This window comes from Papilio polytes, unplaced genomic scaffold (assembly GCF_000836215.1).
Source record: "Papilio polytes unplaced genomic scaffold, Ppol_1.0 DF821067.1, whole genome shotgun sequence".
Lineage (NCBI taxonomy): Eukaryota > Metazoa > Arthropoda > Insecta > Lepidoptera > Papilionidae > Papilio > Papilio polytes.
The window spans coordinates 2,875,435-2,894,711 of record NW_013528137.1 but is presented as its reverse complement, the minus strand read 5'-3'; the positions used below and the strand labels follow the sequence as shown (position 1 = coordinate 2,894,711).

General features: G+C 36.1%; 2 protein-coding genes and 3 non-coding genes across 6 annotated transcripts in view; 2 read left to right on the top strand and 3 right to left on the bottom strand.

The window, feature by feature from the left end:
* The window catches only part of LOC106109862, a 36,361-nt gene extending 35,471 nt beyond the window's left edge, over nucleotides 1-890 (bottom strand). The window contains exon 1 of the mRNA XM_013291500.1: nucleotides 779-890. The gene's annotated coding sequence lies outside the window, so the exon portion shown is untranslated. The remainder of the gene's footprint in view (nucleotides 1-778) is intronic.
* Nucleotides 891-3,181: 2,291 nt separating this feature from the next.
* Nucleotides 3,182-3,253, bottom strand: Trnaa-cgc. The gene has a single exon. It is a non-coding gene; the product is annotated as a tRNA-Ala (tRNA).
* A 3,301-nt stretch (nucleotides 3,254-6,554) lies between these two features.
* On the bottom strand, nucleotides 6,555-19,271 carry LOC106109854 (solute carrier family 23 member 2). 2 transcript variants are annotated; one of them, XM_013291492.1, is made up of 14 exons: nucleotides 19,135-19,271; nucleotides 18,995-19,052; nucleotides 16,226-16,336; nucleotides 15,846-15,966; nucleotides 13,307-13,540; nucleotides 13,044-13,179; nucleotides 8,994-9,114; nucleotides 8,442-8,583; nucleotides 8,189-8,302; nucleotides 7,849-7,988; nucleotides 7,617-7,764; nucleotides 7,215-7,436; nucleotides 6,869-6,986; nucleotides 6,555-6,787 (listed from the first exon to the last, which is right to left on the bottom strand). In XM_013291492.1, the coding sequence occupies exons 2-14, from the start codon at nucleotides 19,043-19,045 to the stop codon at nucleotides 6,700-6,702; spliced, it is 1,746 nt and encodes a 581-aa protein (XP_013146946.1). In that variant the 5' UTR covers nucleotides 19,046-19,052; nucleotides 19,135-19,271; the 3' UTR covers nucleotides 6,555-6,699. The 2 variants fall into 2 exon arrangements, with proteins under 2 accessions (XP_013146946.1, XP_013146947.1); XM_013291493.1 differs by lacking the exons at nucleotides 18,995-19,052; nucleotides 19,135-19,271 and adding an exon at nucleotides 18,087-18,346.
* On the top strand, nucleotides 10,604-10,675 carry Trnaa-cgc. Its single transcript has one exon. It is a non-coding gene; the product is annotated as a tRNA-Ala (tRNA).
* Trnaa-cgc lies at nucleotides 13,597-13,668 on the top strand. Its single transcript has one exon. It is a non-coding gene; the product is annotated as a tRNA-Ala (tRNA).
* Nucleotides 19,272-19,277: the final 6 nt, after the last annotated feature.

Sequence of the window (19,277 nt, the reverse complement as noted above, 5' to 3'; positions counted from 1 at the left end):
TAAGTATTTTTACCAAATAAAACCAAAATTCGTACAAATCTTGAATAGAATTGAAGCTTGTAACGATAGATTATATTTAATATTCAATTAGCAACGAAACTTAAAACTAATTTCGTAGTTTGCATCAAATCCTTTGTTTAACTGTTCGTATCCAGACTTAAGTTCGTTCTTACAACGCGACTAGATTTCACGAAAACTAGAAATTGCGACGCAATACTATGGATCGATGAAGAGCATTTAGAAGATTAGAAAATTTAAATCTTCTGACTAATTTACAATATTTTACAGTTATGTATAACTTGGTTTAGTTGATTTTGGTCTGTGAATAACAAAATTGTAACATATTGCTCATTTTTGAACATTAACATGCATTCAACATTAAAGTACTCAAAACTGGTACGAAATAGAACAATCGAGTCAGGCAGCAAACAGTTAATGTTACATCCGCTTCAAAATTAGCTTTAGCTAAATGAAAACTATTTAGATAAGGCTAATGTCTGCTTTATAAATAAGACGGCGGAACTCCTCGTGAAATAAACTATCCACATACTGGGTTAATGATATCAAAATAGACGTTAAATGTACAAACAATAAAACAATCACTTCGACAAAAAAAAACGCCTTATTCTTTTCAGCGTAAGATATTTTCAGCGAAGTAGAATGCTGTAAAACGCATGAACTTTACGTCGGAAAGCGTGTAAACTAAACAATGACAAACAAACAGACACGCGCGAAAATAAACGTGAAGCGATACATTTATATATAAACGTAAATTCACCTGAAAATATGGTTCTCACTGCGGCCAGCTTCGCACCGGCAGCATGACGAGTTGAACAAGGCGCGGGCCGCGGCGGGCAGTTATACACACACGTCTGCACTCGACCGCGGGCGTGACGCGACTGGGACTGCCGGTGGGAATGGGATAGCCTCGCCCCAATCGATAGGACGTGTCCCCGCGCCCGCCGCCCGCACACGCCCCGCACTCGCCCGCTGCCCGCCGCCCGCCGTCCATACAACAGGTTGCGTGCGTGCGCCGACCATCGGCCACTCCGCGAACACCCCACACAAATGCACAACTGATGCAATTCTTTACAAGTTTTCCGCTACAAGAAAATTACAGCACGTCTCATAGGGATTCTAGGCCACTTTGGCTATATGTCTCTTCGCAATTATCGAAGACACCGATGGAAATGTACTGAAGTTCCAGTGACCGAGGATGACCCCAAAAGGTCGTCTGGAATCTTCGCCTACTCTTTTATTGTCTGCTGAACAATCGCTAAATAAATTGTTTTCAATCTCTTAAATCAATTTGTATTCATTTTTCATGGAACTGATTTTTCAGCTAAGAAATCTTCAGGATGTTCAAGCTTTTGATTATTTAAGCGTATTTATTGTTTATGTTTATTTCTTCAGAGCCCAAAACACATGGATGGCATCTTTGTCTTAACCCACACTGAAAAGGCGTTGTCATGTACTTGTACTGTATACAGGGAGATTGTACGCAGCAAAAATGCAACTAAAGTATAAATTCGATTTGGTTGAATAAACATTTAACCTGTGTTGTTGTTTAAATGAAACTTTATATCCTGCATGCCTTTCATTCTACAATATAAACACAACATCTCTGTTTGTTTGTAAAATATTGGACAGATCTAAATATTAATTTAATGGCTCCTTTGCTTGGATTTTTGTACTTCATTACTAGTTTTTTTGCACTTTGCCTTCTTACAATTCTAATGTCAGTCGTGATGTTACTGCCTTATTTTATCTGTGCTTTATTTTTCAAACTGTGTAGGATTTAATTCGTTTAATAAATTGGTGATTACTCGTTTATTTAAAGCATTGCTAATTTCATATGCATTTATAACTATGTGTCCCATTTTGTCGAATGAAGCTCTTACATATTCAACAGTATGCAGCATAGAGATTGCATGAATATTATCTAGTCCATGTAATAACGCTGTTAGGATATCGTCAGATAGCTATTGCTCTCGACTTCGACAGCGTGAAATTAGATATATAGTAAATATAGCCTATGTTACTTACTGATAACGTAGCTTTTTAACGGTGCAAGAATTTTTAAAATCGGTCCTGTACTTTTTGGGTTATTTCAATAAATACAAAAATACAAATCTTTCCTCTTTACATTAGTATACATATAGATTAATATAGCTTTGTATACGTAATTTACATATTTACCTGACTGGTTAAAAATATATAAACGTAAATAATTGAGGGAAAACTAGTTAATTTAATAACGAAACAATTTATGTTCCCCTCAGTCAATTAAGGTAAACGGAATAAAGGTTTTGTAAGCGCATGACAGCGCCCGAACCAAGTTGACCTATTTAGTATTCGTGCATTTAAATTACCTTACAGAGAGCTTTTGTGGTTTCAGATTTCAGTATTAATTAGCCGGCTGAAACGAGACTGAATTTAGCGGACGTGATCTTTAGAATTACAGAAGTGAAAGGTAGCTTTTTGTCTTTTTTATATAATTTTGATGAGCGTAATAAAGGTGAGCCAAATTTGTTTATAATAAGTTTCTTGAAATGTTGTTTAAGTTTTTTATTGAATACTAGTTTTCGCCCGCGACTCCGTCCGCGTGGTATTGGAAAAAACAAAAGTGAATAGCCTATGTGTTCTTCCAGAATATATTCTACATCTATGACAAATTTCATCGGAATCCGTTTAGCCGTTTAGGCTACAAACTCAAACAAACATCCATCCTTCCATCTAAACTTTCACATTTATAATATTAGTAAGATGATATGCGTTTCCTCTACAATGTAATTTTAATTTGGCTTAATTAATTTTAATACTTCAACCTAATTAGCCTTGACTTTAATAAAAGAAAAAAATATACATTTGAGAAAAACCCGACACATAATAATTTATATTCACTTGTATTGCAAAATAAATACTTTTATGTGTCAAGACTTCTTGGTCAATTACAGGAATTTCTTTTCATAATTTTACTGAAGATGGCGTTTCTTATTTAATTGGTACTGTTATAAATAACGTTAACATACTTTTTACTTACTTAAAAATAACATTTTTTTGAAACACTTGAAAAAATGGCTTTTTTTTAGATTCCAAACTGTACATTACAAAAAGCTTTGAATCTCTGTCAACGTTAAATTTAAAATTCTTTCGTATTGATAAATAACAAAAAAAATATTGGAGGTGCTGGGATTTGAACCCAGGACTTTCAGCATGCGAAGCAGACACTCTACCGCTGAGTTACACCCCCTGTACTGCATTCGACAAAATACTCAATGTTATTGATGCCAGAAACTGCAGTTTAATCAATTGACATACTGAAAATACATTTAAACTGTGAATTCCATTAAACTTTAGACGCGTATCAGATTGTAAGCGGTGGTTACGAAGCGAAATATTCAAGATTCCTTTCAGTACGTTAGTATGTCAAACAAAAGAGGACACTGTGAGTACCTATTAAGGTATAAAATTGCAATACAATAACGCCCGTTTACCTTTCACTAATCTACAACTGTTGTGCGATTGTCGATTGTTTCGCAGCCAATTCAACTGTTTAGTTGCACAAATAAAAATCGAGTAGAGTACCTCCATATAAGCTCATAGGAATCAAAGCGAGACTGAACAGTTGTGCGATAGTTTAGTCAAAGGTGTGCGCGCTTATTGTTCATCTTACAAAGACGTAGTTCCAAACAAAAAGGCCGCTCGGAACTTTGGAACGGAGCACGATGTCTTAAGTTTGACAAAGTTTCAGTCATACTTTGACATGGGTTATTATAACTCTGTCCGGTATTGAATTTATACTTTTGTGTTCAATATTAAGCAGCAAAAATGTATATTTATGATACAAATATTTAAGTTAATACAAAAATGATCATGAAATTATGATTTGCTGAAATTCTTTGTCGCTAAGGTATAAAAGAGACATAGCATTTAGAACCTTAATAATGAACATAAAGAATATTATTTTAATTATGGTTAAGTCCATTATCGATATAATTATTTCGAAAATATAATCCTTATCACTATCTTTATTAAAATAGAGACAACGTTATTTTGTAATGTTACGCCAATGGAATTACACGTTAAATGCTAACTCCATTGGGATTTGACCACGTTATCAGCATGAAAGGTATTTTCTATATGAAAAGTAAAGTAGCGAAGCTAATTCATTGTAATATAAACAGTATGTCAGTTGCTTAAGGTCGATATTTCCTTGAACATCGTAAAGTTATCCCGTACAGTTGGCTGACGAATCATTTATGCACGGATTCCCTTTGACAGCGGCTGGTGTCGACTTCAAAGGGTCGTATCCACTCAGACAACCTATGACATGGTTTAAAATATTAATAAACATATTAAAAGGAGCATAAATTAAAGCCAGCTACATACCTTCAGTTTAAACAGTCGAACTTTTTTTTTTAATAATATAAGGTGGCAAACGAGCAAGCGGCCACCTGAATCCACCGAAATGGAAAGCGACCGCTGCCCATAAACATCCACAATTGCAGATGCGTTACCTACCCTTAATTGACGGAGGAGGACACGCACATAAAGAGGACATTTCCCCTTCCTATACGTCTCCTCCACCGTCAAATCCACTTTTCCTTCCCATCCTATTCTCTTAAGAAAAGGGTGGAGAGGGAAAGGGACTAAAACTAGGCCATCGGCGCCACACTTTTTAGACGAAACGTGGAATTGCTTCCACTTCACGCCTGTTTTCTGTGTGTCTGAACTGTACAATAAATCTTACTAAAGTTATAAATGCAAAAGTTTAAATGGATGGATGTTTGTTAGAGTTTTTAGTCTAAACGGATCTCGATGAAATTTGTCATAGATGATGTAGAGAATAATCTGGAAGAACACATAGGCTACTTACACTTTGTCTTTTTTTTTAAATTTCATGCGGATGGAGTTGCGGTCGAAAGCTAAACTTATATACATAGGTAAAACGTTAATTGTCAGTTAACGTGTAGGTACATTAAGGGCTTGTGATTCTGAGTATGACATACTCAGAATCACTCCTATATTTTGCTACGATTACCTTTAATGCAGTTTAAGATAGTAAATAGTAGTTAGTGGTCGATAGAAAATCGTGAAAACGGACAACATCCCTTGGTTGTAAATATCAACACGTTCACTACGTAACAGGCCGATGTCGGCCTGCCGCGGTATTTAAGCCGGTGCGGACAAAGAAAACTATGCCCCTTTCGCTAGTTGAAAACGATTATCTCAGGTGTATACATTACATGAAATGTATACATTATGTTTCCACAAAGTTATAGCAATTGAATCTATCCTAGTGCTGGTGGGTCTAAATTGACCTGCCACGCACTGGCGGATATATCATTGGGGTACATTTTGGCCCTCCGCTGCACGAAATGAAAAGTAATGTTTTTACTTGCCGCAGTAAACGTGTTAAGCAAGTTAGTAAAACGGGCTGATTTTTATCGGCAACAGTTGTCAAACATTCAATAGCTACTCGTCTAAGGTCACGTACGCACTTTGGTCCAGAAGCACTTTAGGTCAAGTAACGAGGGATCTCCAAGTGCCTTTTTATCTCTTCCGGGTACAAATAAACTACCTTCATGAATATTAAACACAAACGCGTATCTTTTTTGTGTTTAGGAATACGAAGGAGATATTAAAATGTTTATTTACTCTTGATATATAATCTGCTTTAAAATTAGAACCTTTAAAAATGGCATCGGATATTATACTAGGAGTGGTCTGATTTTACAAAGAATATGGTCTTAGTCCAATTTCTTTAGTACTTAGTTACATCTTTTTAATTATGTAACTCTAATATTAACAGAAAAAATGTTTTAATTAAAATTTTAAAGTAACTACTAAGTAATGACGACTAAGGGCGCACACCTTTGGACTTATTACATAACTGTGCGATTGTCATTTGTTTCGAAGTTTAAAGCGAGCTAAATCTCGTGTTCAGAGTTAATTATTCAGCTTTCACGACTATAAATTAGTTAGTCATCTTTTATTCCAATCAGAGGAGGAACAATCTTCTTTTAATCTAGTTTATTAGATTTCGGCTCCCTCTAGTCCGTCACTCTGAGTGCAATTAATATCAATTTCCGTTCCAGGGCTGTCACAAGTACAATGAACCTGGGATGAGAAGTAAATGAAAACTTATGAAAACATGTATCCTTATGTAACACAGTGAAAAAGACGCATTTGTTTAGGCTGAATAAAATAAAACCTAGCTATCTTTAATTTATCGTTCGTATAACATTTTTTCACAATTAATGAATTATGAAAAGTCCTTGATAAGAGCAAAAGTGAACATCCCTCTTGACAAAAGCGGTCCTCAAACGTCACTTAAGCGTCACTTCCGTTTAGCAGCCCTTAAATCTTCGCAAGTACCATCAATTTAAATAAGTAACAAGAAGTCGACAATTTACGAAAGATCTCCCAAAACCCTCAGAAATATGTATAAGTGTTAACTATAATTATTTCGATATAATATATCAGACCTACTTAAAAATTACATCGGAAAATTATGTGATAACGGACTGTGAAAATAAAACTACATACAATTAAGTATATTGATGCCATTTATTCTACACATCTGATAAACTGTGTTCATTTGTAACAAGTTCTTCGCAAAGATAAATCTTTCATTATCTCATCCTCTTGGAGACTTACAACAAAATGCTGACTGAAGCCTCACATCCTGTACGATCAGCTTTCTTTCTTCCGTGTGAACAGCGCTGTGAATTTTCCCGCTTCATATGTCGGCATGAACGGCAAATACGACGTCCATTTCCATCTGAAAGAATTGATAAAATATCAGTTTAATGCATTAATATGGGAACATAATACTAAGCACTATATAGTGCTGCACGTGTACCTTCGCACAAGCGACATGCCGACGGGTAAGTCGTAGGTGTCGCCGAGCTCGCTGGCGCCTGCCGCCTCCAGAGACATCTCCTTGGCCCACGCCTTCAATCCACGCTCCTCTTCCGTGCCTGCAATTAAACAAACACATTAAAACTTAAGCTTTAAAAAGGCAATGGACCTTTACCAACAAATTGTACATTGTCTGATAACAATCCAACATGTAAAATGTGTGATGGAAATATCGGATTTTGCTATCTTATCTGTTAGTGACGTCATTTCAAAGCTATCTGAGCCTCTATCAGCCAGTGGTGGGACAGGCCCTAAGTAAACGAAACAACACAAACAAAAAATCAAACCAGGTATTAGATTATCCAGTAAACAGCCAACAATTCCGCCGACTAATATAGAAGTGGATAGCAGCACTTGCAGCACAGCGTCCAGCGCCTCCACGCCGGTGTTAATAATGCCGCTGTGAGCCGACATCCAGCGCGTCAGCACCAGCGGAAAGAACAGGCTGAACCCAATGATGTACAGGTTACGAGAGCTGTTCAGGTCCACGTACTGCAGCGCTGACAGACCTGGTAATAGCAGAGTTGAGAATTAACAAACAAATGAATACCAAACCGTTGGTTGATTAATCCAGTTAGATCCCAAGGATGTGACTAACATTACAGAAGCCAGTAAAAAACGGTAGTGAATTCTATGGTAACCTTATTATTGAGGAGCTAGAGACTTATTTTGCTTTTAACAGCACGTACCAAAAGCGGATATCATGCCGAACATGACGCAGAAGAGGCCACCGACGATGGGCTGAGGGATGATGATGAAGACGGCACACAACTTGCCCACCAGCCCTTGCACCACCATCAGCGCCGCCGCCCACTGCACTACCCGCCGCGACCCCACCTTCATACAAAGGATTTATCAGTGTTAGTTAAGACGTCATGGAGATTTTTCTTAATGTTTAAGGGTTGTTGTTAAGTCTAGTACTTTAGTGACTCCGATGGCACCGACGTTTTCGCCGAAGGTGTTGGTGCCGTTCCCGGAGCCCCAGAGGCCCGCCAGCATTGTACCGAGACCCTCCGTGCCCAGACCACGATTGATCGCGTGCAGAGGTGGTGGAGGAGCCGCTGCAAATGTAGAACGAGTTTCAAAGATTGCAAACATAAACATAACAAATCAAAAATGAAAGAAACATACGAACGGTTTTTTCTCGTAGATTAATTTATAAAAATTCAATTTTTTAAAGAATTAAGAGTCTACGATTGGTTTTTGTTTCTGATTTACACACTCGGTCTATTCGATCTTCTTCTTCTGTTGGTATACTAACCGCACATCCTGGCGGTGGTCGGGTAGTAGCTGATAGACTCGACGGTGCAGGCGAGCACGCCCGCCAGCATGCCCAGCACGCCCGCCACGCTTACCGTCGGCCGGCCCCACTGACCTGAGGTAAAATAGTACAAAAATGTTGTCTACCAAGGCTAAAGAGAAACCTTCTCTAATAATTGTAGATTCAATTTTAAATTTGTTGCAACATTAACGATTGTTTCCAAGATAAAGTAACCTGTAAAATGTAGATCTACCTGGATATGGTATTCGGAACCAGGGCGCATCTCGTATGATGTTGAGTTTGAGGTCGGTGCGCGCGGCGTGGCCGACCGGGAACACGTCCGTGGCCGTCAGCACGCCGCACACGGACCACATCAGCACTATCGTCAGCAAAACCTTAATACATACAACATTTAATTCCTTATTTAAATATCTAACTTAAATTAAAAAATTACATAAACTTCAAACCATTTCATTTTAAAATCAAAATGGTGTAGCAATTTAAATTCTGTGGATAACGCATAAAACGGAACGTTCTTCTACAGGACAAGGACAGATGCATGCGTGAGACACGAGACGAAGACGATATGAACAATGGCGGATTACTGTTAGTAAGTGAATATTACTGCTGCTTAAAATTATTAAAAAAATTAAATCAAAATAAAATTACTCTCATTTAATAAGAAATGTCCAACTATTTATGTTTGTAAAATAGTTTTGACCGTTTCTTTGCATAAACAATGACATTTTTCTATTAAAATCTATTGAATATTAATATAAGTTGTGCTTTGGAAAAATCAACTCACAGGGAACAGTTTGAATAGCGGGAACCATATGACTGTCAGTCCGGAGCCGCGCTTGTAGGAGAGCGTGGGTATCTTCACTTCAGTCATGCACTGCGAGAATATCGTCAGCAGAATGAAAGTCCTGCAACAAACAGCTGGTTTGTTTTGCACCAAACTGCATTATTCAGTTTTTATATCTCTTGTTCTAATCCAAAGCCATAGACGAAGTGAACACTTTACACTAAGAATTAAAACTTTTGACTGTGAAATGGTGTCTAAGTTCATATAATTTTAATTTTTGGATGAGATTTCATTTTAGAAATGAATTGGCGCTTGTATTACCAATCTTTATTTTAAAGATAATGTCAGGAAACATATTTTTTCAAACAGTTTTATAGGAAACCCACCCTTTTAAATAAACGGGATACAGAATTGCATTATCTGTCTGAAAGCACATTGACAAGGCTCGGATATCCGTAGTGCGGTGGTTTTACTGGCGAGCCTTTGTCGTGTTATTGTCAGCACAAAGGGTTGAGTGGACCGGACCTAATCATGACAATGCGTCGGACAAGGGTATATGAGATTCACTATTAAATAAAAATTGTACATACCCTAACAATTTCTTTTTTCGTCGATATAGTTAAGTGGACTAACTAAAAACTATTCTTTCTATTGCAGTGATAGCTTTCAAACAAAACAGAAAAAAATCAAACAGATAGAAGCGTCTCGACGTGTCAAATTTAACCGGTGAAAAAAAAGTTGTTCGCTATGTCCAGGCTTATATTAAATGTCTATGCATTTAAAAAAACAAAAGCTATGTTTGTCTTAACAAAAGATGTTACTATTAATAGAATGGACAAGTATTACAAAGTCGCAATAGACGCTGTATTCAGCATAGAAGCAGTTTTCTCGTCACATTTTTCCAGTAACTTCTTTATTCCGACGTGCATTTTGTTTAACCTACTTGCTCGCTCTACATTATAAACGTTGATACTGTTTAGAAATAACATTATAAATACATGTTTGTACTATATTTTTGACTTTAGTTTTTTAAAAACAAATAATTACTTTATTACGTCATAAACATCTAGGGTAGAAGTAAATTTTTAATTGTACAATACGTGGCATTTAAGTATGTACGCCTAGAATATTCTTTTGTACCACGTTCCGATTTAAGACGGGTTATTGCTATGTTATTAATATTATAAATGCGGAAGTTAAGACGGATGGATGAATGTTAGTTTGTATTTGTACCTCAAACGGCTGAAGGGATCTCGATGAAATTTGGCATAGATGTAGAGGATAGTCTGGAAGAACACATACTTTTCTTTTTGATTAATTCAACGCGAACGGAATCGCGGGCGAAAGCTAGTATTAAATACTAGCCATAATATAGCAGAAATTCCTCGCTTCATACAGATAAAAGCATTGTTTGTGCGAAGCTATATGACTGATGGCAATCATGACATGGTCGCGCTTGAAAGGAATTCAGTGGACATCACAGACGAGGAATTTCCGAATTCCCATTCACATGGGCTTTGACGAAAAATGAACTAAATACCGAGCTTTGTAAGGCCTTTACATAGTCAGTGTTGTACTAAGTTATACACAAGTTTATCCCTTTAACCAACGGGGGTGTAACTCAGCGGTAGAGTGTCTGCTTCGCATGCTGAAAGTCCTGGGTTCAAATCCCAGCACCTCCAAATGTCAATATATTTTTTATAGTATAATATATTTATTCTATTGTCTGTATTAAATATTTTATATAAAAAAAACTTAAACTTCGTTTATAATTTCATAATTTCAAGAAATTATAAAACAGATTTAAAACGAAACTGAAAATGTTTTTAAAATGTCTGCGCTGATTTAAACGTTTGGAACAAAGGTCGGATAAACGGAACGGAAAAAAATTCTTACAAATTATAAATGCTTTAATCCACTGTTCTAAACTAAGAACGGGAAAAGACAATTAGAACTTTTAAAAGTGTCAAAAGTTTTAGAACAATTTTGAAGTGTCAGAAGCACAACTTTAGATTTAATTAAAAGGCTTTCGAATTTAATTTTACTAAAAATAATTTCACACGGTTTGAGCTTTGAGCAAGGGTTAATTTTAAAACATGCGTTATACCAACCCAAATATTGCTAAACAAAGAGTAACTAAAGATTTATAATTAATGAGACTTTTATAAAACAAAGTTTTTATAAAATCATTTCCGCTTTCATACCGTATTAAATAATTTTCCATATAAACAACATAAAGGAAATTCAATAACCTTATCGCTTCGACCGGCTATTGCCAGGGCAACAGCAATTTCCAGGTTAAATCGGGACTGGATATAGGTCACGATGCAAAATCCAATAAAACCTCGCACGGGCGCATCCGGGATGCAGATGGAATCGATACAGCGCGGACTTGTTGCGAGGGCGCCGACCCGGTTGCTATGGCAACGCCGACTCCACCCGGCATATGAGCCCCTGGTACTTCTTGACTTGAACTGATTTTCTAAGACGAGTTTTAATTATGTTTAAAATAAATTCTGTCTTATATTTAAAACTTAAGCGACTACTTAGGGTAGCTTAGATTGACCTGTTATTCGTAGGAAAGCATTTTTTTAGTCTATACAAAAAGTTTTACTTAGTTCGTTGTTTGTCTAAATTTTAAACTGCTTTAATTCTTGTTGTTTAATCTGTGTAAAAAAAACTATTCACTTAAATATAGGATGGTAAGGGATATTATTTTATAGCAGCAAAACCTTTTAATAGAATAAAATTAGATCAAAGAAGTTATAATAAAATATAATAAAAACTATATTAATAGGTCATGTATATATTTATAAAATTATCGTTAGGTGTAATGGGTGATAAAATCAATAAAGCTATGCCGGCGGTCATTGACCCCCCGACCTTTCGGCCCTTGTGTCATGCGCGTCATAAACAAGGCTCGTTCCCAGTTCCCACCTGTACACACCTGTGTAACGTTTTCCTTTTTTTACCAAATTAACATGTGAACATTTTAAATGGTGGTAGATAATTGTTTGGGGAAATCTAAAATATGCGATTTTTAACAATTTGTAATTCCTTATATGCTAGTTATCGTTTTAATTTTATGTTTATATTTAATTGCTATTACTGCAGCATATTTAATTTTGGTAGCATTGTGTCTAAATTAGAATTTACTGTCTATTGTTTTTTTGGCACCATTTTATGTGCATCACATCTTGTCCTATCTTCTAAATGAGGTTTCTTTAGATGATATGCTTATTTGCTTCTGTATAACATACTAGTTTTCGTTATAGACTCCGTCCGCGCGTAATTTAAAAAACTCAGTAAGTAGCTTATGCGTTTTTCCAGATTTCATTTTAAAAATGTGCTAAACTCCATCTAGATTGGTTGAGTCGTTTCTGAGTTACCTTCTAACAAACATCCATCTAAACCTTTGCATTTATAATATTAGTTTAAGTAATATTCTAGGTTATCTAGGTTAAGTTATGTCCTGGTAAGTTCTTGTGGGTAAATTCTAATAATCTAGCGGCAGTAATTTAAGGCTAACATGTCCATGTATCACAACCTAGGGATTTGATAACCAAATTGGCTGAGGTCAGTGCCGTTGGCCTGATATTGTTAACTCCCGCCCGCCCCACCGCACCTCGACTCACCCCGCTTCACCCCGCCCGCCTTGAGCCCGGGCGGGAGCAATGACCTGCAGTGACCTGGACTGTGCTGGGTTTTTGTTCATACTAGATCCTAAATAGATACTAAAGTTACAGTAAATTATAGAGCTTTTTACTAATTAAAAACTATAACGCCTTAAATTTTGTTACTTAACAATGTCTAATTTGAAATTGGCTATTTGTAAAGAAGTAACAAAAGAAAAAAGCCTTTTCAGATTTGTTTTGAATTTTTTTGTTCCTATCTAAAAGATAAAATAATCAACAAAAGACAAATTAAGTAGAAAGAGAGCTCAGATGATAGACCTACAATATTTCGCGTCTTTTTTCTATGAGACTGGTCATGTTCTTTAAAAATATCAGTGATTTTTCACCCGATATACGAGTACAAAGCAATGTTTACCCAGCGGCGATGCCCCACTGCTGGGCGGCGGCCTCCGCGGCGTGGCCAAACAGCGTGAGCCCCACTAGCGCCACCGTGGGCGCGATCGTCAACGGCGTCACGAACCGCAGAAACGACCCGATGATACCGAAGTAACCTGCATGTACATATCACTAATAAAACTTATTCATACTAAAAACATACCCAGTCCCTTAAGTAAGACATAATTTAAATACTAAAGACACTAAGGGTATATGATGAGTGTTCGTAACAACTAAACGTACCACAGAACAGTTGAAACAGCGCCGATACAGCGATAGCCCCGGACAGCTCGCACATTCTGGTGGTCCACACAAGGCGTCGCTCCTGGTCAGTCATGGCCTCTAGCTGGTGCGGCTCCGGGCAACGCCACGCCGGCAGCCCCAGGATCGCCAGTGTCGGCACCAAGAACGAGATCGTCCCGCCCTGAACTATAGGCAGCCGACATCCGAACGTACACTGCAGCCATGTTATAAGACCTACAAATACACGTTATGAATTCAAGTTATGATAAAATTCAAAGGCTTTAGACATAGGGGGTGTAACTCAGCGGTAGAGTGTCTGCTTCGCATGCTGAAAGTCCTGGGTTCAAATCCCAGCACCTCCAAATTTACTTTTTGTTGTATATTTTTGAAGTTTTTTGTTCAATTTGTTTTATTGTTGTTGTTAATATAATTAACCATTTGAACTGTTCCACATTTACAGTAATAAAGGTAATTATGCTCTACAATAAACATTAAAACGATCATAGCATTTCTCATGGGGGACCGTTAACTAGATAGTTGCATTACGATATAAGGAAATTTAGTTGGAACTATAGTATTTTTAATTTAAATTAAAAAGTTACATGTAATTTTTTTTACATGGCATTTAACTGAATATCCTATTTCGCAGAATAATTAGTGAGAGCGAGCGCACACCTTTGACCAAACTATCGCACTACTGTTTTGCGATTCTCGATTGTTCTGCAGGCCATTTAACGGTTGCACAACTAAAAATCGAGTAGTGTACCTCTAAATAAGCTGTATAGGAATCAAAGCGAGACTAAAAAGTTGTGCGACTGTTTACTTTAAAGTGTGTGCATGCTCTAACAACATGTTAGGAAGCAACAAAGTAATTCTTTTTCCATACTTTTAAACAACATTCAAGGCCTTGTAAATCCATTGTCAGCCAGACTGTGACTAATTCTAGAGGCCACCGTTTATTCAGTTTGCACTGCAGAAACATGTATAGAAAACATACTGCTATCCATCTTTCAATCTTTGAAAAGACAGAGAAAGAAATATGTTGCTGAGCAAATGTTTCGGCAATAAAAACTCACGGTTATTCGTAATGTTAATGAGCATAGAACGTGCGTAAGAATCTGCTTTTTAAATACCATTTAAAAATCGAATTTAGTTTTGAACGCTGCCAATAATTGTTAAGTTTTTCCATGGTGTTTTAAAATTACATAAAAACCTTTTCAAATTACTACGACATAATTATTTATTTCGCATATTGTTAGGAAAATCTACATGTAAATACTTCAATAATTGCACTGAATACTGTAAAGCAACAAAACAAAACTTAGATATAGTTTCGTTGAAGCATTCAATTCCTTGATTATACATTCCACTGACGTCAAAGGAATCGCCTCAAGACTAGACATCATGTGTTACCCGCCTTTGATGTGAGACGAGGGTACAAGTGACACGTGTGTGGCAGGCATTACGTCTCGGAAACTATACTATGTTTCAATAAGTGATATACTACCTTTCGCTTTAATACAGATAATATAAATATAAATGTTTACTTTAAGATACCACTGTTAAACATAAATGTTGTCTCTTTCAGTCTCTTTCAAAGAATAGAGACGGCAATGATTTAGTGTGTTTTAAACTTACAAATACGACTGTTTAGATATATAGATGGATTGATGTTTGTTAAAGTTTGTAGTCTAAACTGCTAAACCGATAGTCTGGAAGAACACAAGAAATACCTATTTGTTTTTTTTTTTTTAAATTCCAATCGGAGAAAGTCGAGAGCAACAGTTAATAGTTTATATTTGAATTTAGATAATAGTGAACAAAAGCCTTGTTTATGTCTTTACAATTTCACACAGAGCCTTATGTTCGCGACTTTCTCCGAGCGGAAGTGAAAAGTATACCGTCCCTCAGTGATACTGTTTACCCTGGTTTTTACGGTATTCGTGATTAAAGATATTATATGCTAGATAATTCATACCCAGACGTCCTGATAACGTAATTACTGTTTCAACCTCTGATATGTTATCTTTATATGTTAACTCAGCCTTAATTCCGTGATCTCAAAGTTATCAACAAATCCGTTCATTCTTTTGTTATGAATTAAGTACATTAGAAGCATGAAAATGTTAAACGAACACTTGTGTGACTTATTAGGAGACTATTAAGTAATCCCTTAGTGTAGATATTGTGACAAATCTACACTAAGCTGTGCTCAGTATGCATTTAGTGACTATAAGGTGTGGCAGTTGAGTTTATAAATCTATCTTGCGTTTTAGAGACGAAATAAAATAATTGCGATTTTAAAGCGCGCCTTTGACTAAACTATCGCACAACTGGTTAGTCTCGCTTTGATTCCTATGAGTTTTAAGGAGGTGCGGACACTACTCGATTTTAGTTGTGCAACTAAACAGTTGCATTGGCGAAACAATCGACAATCGCACAACAGTTGTACGATTGTCGATTGTTTGCTTGTCGATGCTAACGTAAATCCAAATCAGATCATAGATTATGTACATCAGAAGTGCCAATAAGCACTTACCAGTGACAAATATCATAGTAGAGATGATGTTGGAGCGATCAGGGTCGGTCTCCTCCATGCAGAGCGCGGGGCACAGAATGAACGGGATCGCGACTATCGCTCCGATCATTGTTAGATAGTGCTGTGGAAGGTTGACCTTATACTATAACTAGTCTATTAAAAATATCGTTAATGTATCCTACTTAGATGATTGCTTCCCTTAGATTGTATGGACAAAGCATTGGAAGAATTGAAAAAGAAAGTAGACCAAAATTTCGCTATCAAAAAGCAATTCGTTACTTGAGGTTTAACTTGATTAAAACTTACTTAAAAGACTTGAAGCATCTCTTTTCTGTTCTATTTCATAAGATAATTATTGGCAATATAATGACTAGTGTTACCTGGAGCGCCATGAAGATGCAGAGGTACCATGGCGGCGTATCGTCGATGCCGTACGTTACGTTACCTTTGCGTTCCTCGCCATCTTTATCGGGCAGCACATCCTCTCCATTCTGCATAGAACAAAGGAAAAACAAGTTCTTATTGTATATCAACCATATTATATTGCAAAGTATAATTAGAGCGGGCGCAAACTTTTGATTAAACTATAGCACAACTGTCGTGCGATTGTTTCGCAATCAATTCAATTGTTCAGTTGCACAACTAAAAATCGAGTTGTGTACCTCGTTTCTGCTCCTAGGAAGCAACAAAAGACTAAACAGTTGTGCGTAAGTTTAGTCAAAGGTGTGCGCGAGCTCTAAGTATATAAATAAATCATTATCTACATGCAGTCACTAGTTAACTTATCCACTACTAGCTGTTCCCATGCGACTTCATCCGCATAAAATTATGAAATTTCATTTTATTGTTTACATTTGTCAAATTATCAATTGCAAATGTCAAAATGACATGACATGATGTCAAACCATGGCAACCTTGCTTCCTTGATGTTGGCAGCAACTTATGGTCTCTTTCCCACATTAGGGTTTTTATCCAAAATATTTACCCCTAAGTTTAACGGCGTAAAAATATACAGCCTGAAGCGTGACGTAAGTGTAAGGCTTTTTATTTAAGGTGATTCAAAAATATGATATGATTGTTGACTTCTTAGGCTACAAAGAAGTGTGTGTTTACGCTTTATTATATTAGTATAGATTGACATTGTAAATTATGACCAACTCGTATTTTTATGTCGACGGCAAGCAAATATAATGTTATCCAATATCACTGACGTTACTGGCATGTCGTAAAAGACTGCTAATTAGAGCGGACGCATACCGGAAACTAAACTATCGCAGAACTTTTTTGTATCGCTTTCATTCCTATGAGCTTACACATTACTTACTCGAATTTTAGTTGTGCAACTAAGCAGTTAAATTTGCTGCGAAACAATCGGCAATCGCACAACAGAATTGACGTCAACGCCATCTAGTGAAATTTAAAATTAATTGACATTAAAACCGAACTATAGTTAGTTATGCACGGCTTGGCAATAAAACATTATAACGACGTGATATCATAACATGATTATTATAAATATATTAAGGATCATTTACATAATTTACAATATACGTAAAAACGTCTTATAATAAAATTGTATGTTTCTGTACGACCTTCGATTTCATTATGTACTTTGTAGAAACATTAGCAAATAATTACATGCTTATATACCGTCTGCAAAATTAATATATTAAAATATAGAGTACATCACTTAATTAAAATAATAATGTAACTAAGTAACGATACTGATCCAAGTAATAAAGATCACGAAGCAGTCAAGTGCAAGATTTCCGAAGGTCATATCGTTCAACTTATTCCAGCGCTGTTGTGTGTACTTTATTCATTAGAGGTTATGTGTCAATTGTTACTGTTACCTGTATTTCCGTCTTATACATAATTCACCACGTGCTGTGCAAACACTAATGTAAAAATTATAAATGAAGTAATACTAAATAAAAGGTTAACTTTTCAATTATATAGTTAGTATTTTTACTAATATCTTTTTAAAATGTTATTTCCAATTAATTGGATAGTTTATAAATAAATATGACGACACCGCATCCCTCTGTGAATGACACAAAAATGTCAACAATCTAAATATTATTTGAAAGTCTTTACGCCTTGGATTACTTGCGTCTTTAAAGAAATGTTTTATCATCAATTTCAATGTTATAATTATGCCAATTAATGTATAGTCCTTTACTTGTTATTAGTTAAGTATTTTGTACATACTTTACCGTTATATACAACACTGAATCTTACCGAATTCACAGTTGTGTACACACACTTTAAAGACATAATGTTTCAATGTAACATTTGTAACCAATTCTATAATTTCACTTCAAATTGTGTTTCATATTCCAACAATGCACTTTCGTTAACTCAACCAAACAATTGTGTGCTCAATCTTTTGCAAAACGAAACAAACGAACGTAGCATAACGTAATATGCAACTCGGATCAAAAAGAACTTAAGTAAACGTTCATGGAATAAAAACTTAATGTGCATACAATAAGGTTTCGATTGCAACGATCGAAATGCATCGGTTACTTTTAATTTTGAATATCAAACTGCTTGATATTGAAGAGAATAACCTGGGATTCCGAATGCGAATCAATGATATCTCTGTAACAATCGTTTATGTTGCTTTTGTTAAAAAACAATTTTAAATTTCGAACCTGATTTAATGGAAAAATATCTGCAGACTATCAAAGAAAAAGACATAAACAGTCTCTTAGAGCGGGCGCACACCTTTGACCAAACTATCGCACAACAGTCGTGCGATAGTCGATTGTTTCGTAGCAAATTGAACTGTTTAGTTGCACAACTAAAAATCGAGTAGTGTGCGTATCTCCATATAAGCTTATAAGAATCAAAGCGCGACTAAACAGTTGTGCGATAGTTTAGTTTCAGGTGTGCGCACGCTCTTAATTGACATCGTGCTTTAATCTTCACTTAAAAACGAGCAAGTAATCTTATGTTCCTGGCTTCGAATCCGCCATTCCATTCCACAATTCAGAAGCAAAAACTCGAGCTTATTAAAATCTTACTAATATTATATTCACGCGGACGGTGCCGCGGGCGAAAGCTAGTATGTAATAAATATTAGTTAATTATTCTTTAGTTTAAATATGACAAAATTCAACCGTAAAAATACTGTTGTTACATACCAAATCTCTCAACACGTGGTCTAGTCCTATGGTTATATTATTGTGGACCATTTTAACACTGAAACAAATGAATGAGGTATACATATAATATTAATCGAGCATTACTGTCAGAATCTTATTTACTAAGATCACGCGCTCACTTTTAACTAAACTATCGCACGAGTGTTTAGTCTCGGTTTGATTCCTATGAGCTTGAAGTCTTTCGACTATCATCAGACATTTTGGGGTCTATTCTAATATCTTCTAGTAGGCGTGGTGTATGGGTAATTTAATAAGGCGATAG

Excerpts from the sequence above, each read along its gene's own strand:
- LOC106109854 (XM_013291492.1), bottom strand. The coding sequence starts at position 19,045 with ATGGTCCACAATAATATAACCATAGGACTAGACCACGTGTTGAGAGAT. Across the intron at positions 15,967-16,225 it reads GCATCTTCATGGCGCTCCAG|CACTATCTAACAATGATCGG; the intron begins GTAACACTAGTC and ends AACCTTCCACAG. Across the intron at positions 8,303-8,441 it reads GTTCCGAATACCATATCCAG|GTCAGTGGGGCCGGCCGACG; the intron begins GTAGATCTACAT and ends ATTTTACCTCAG.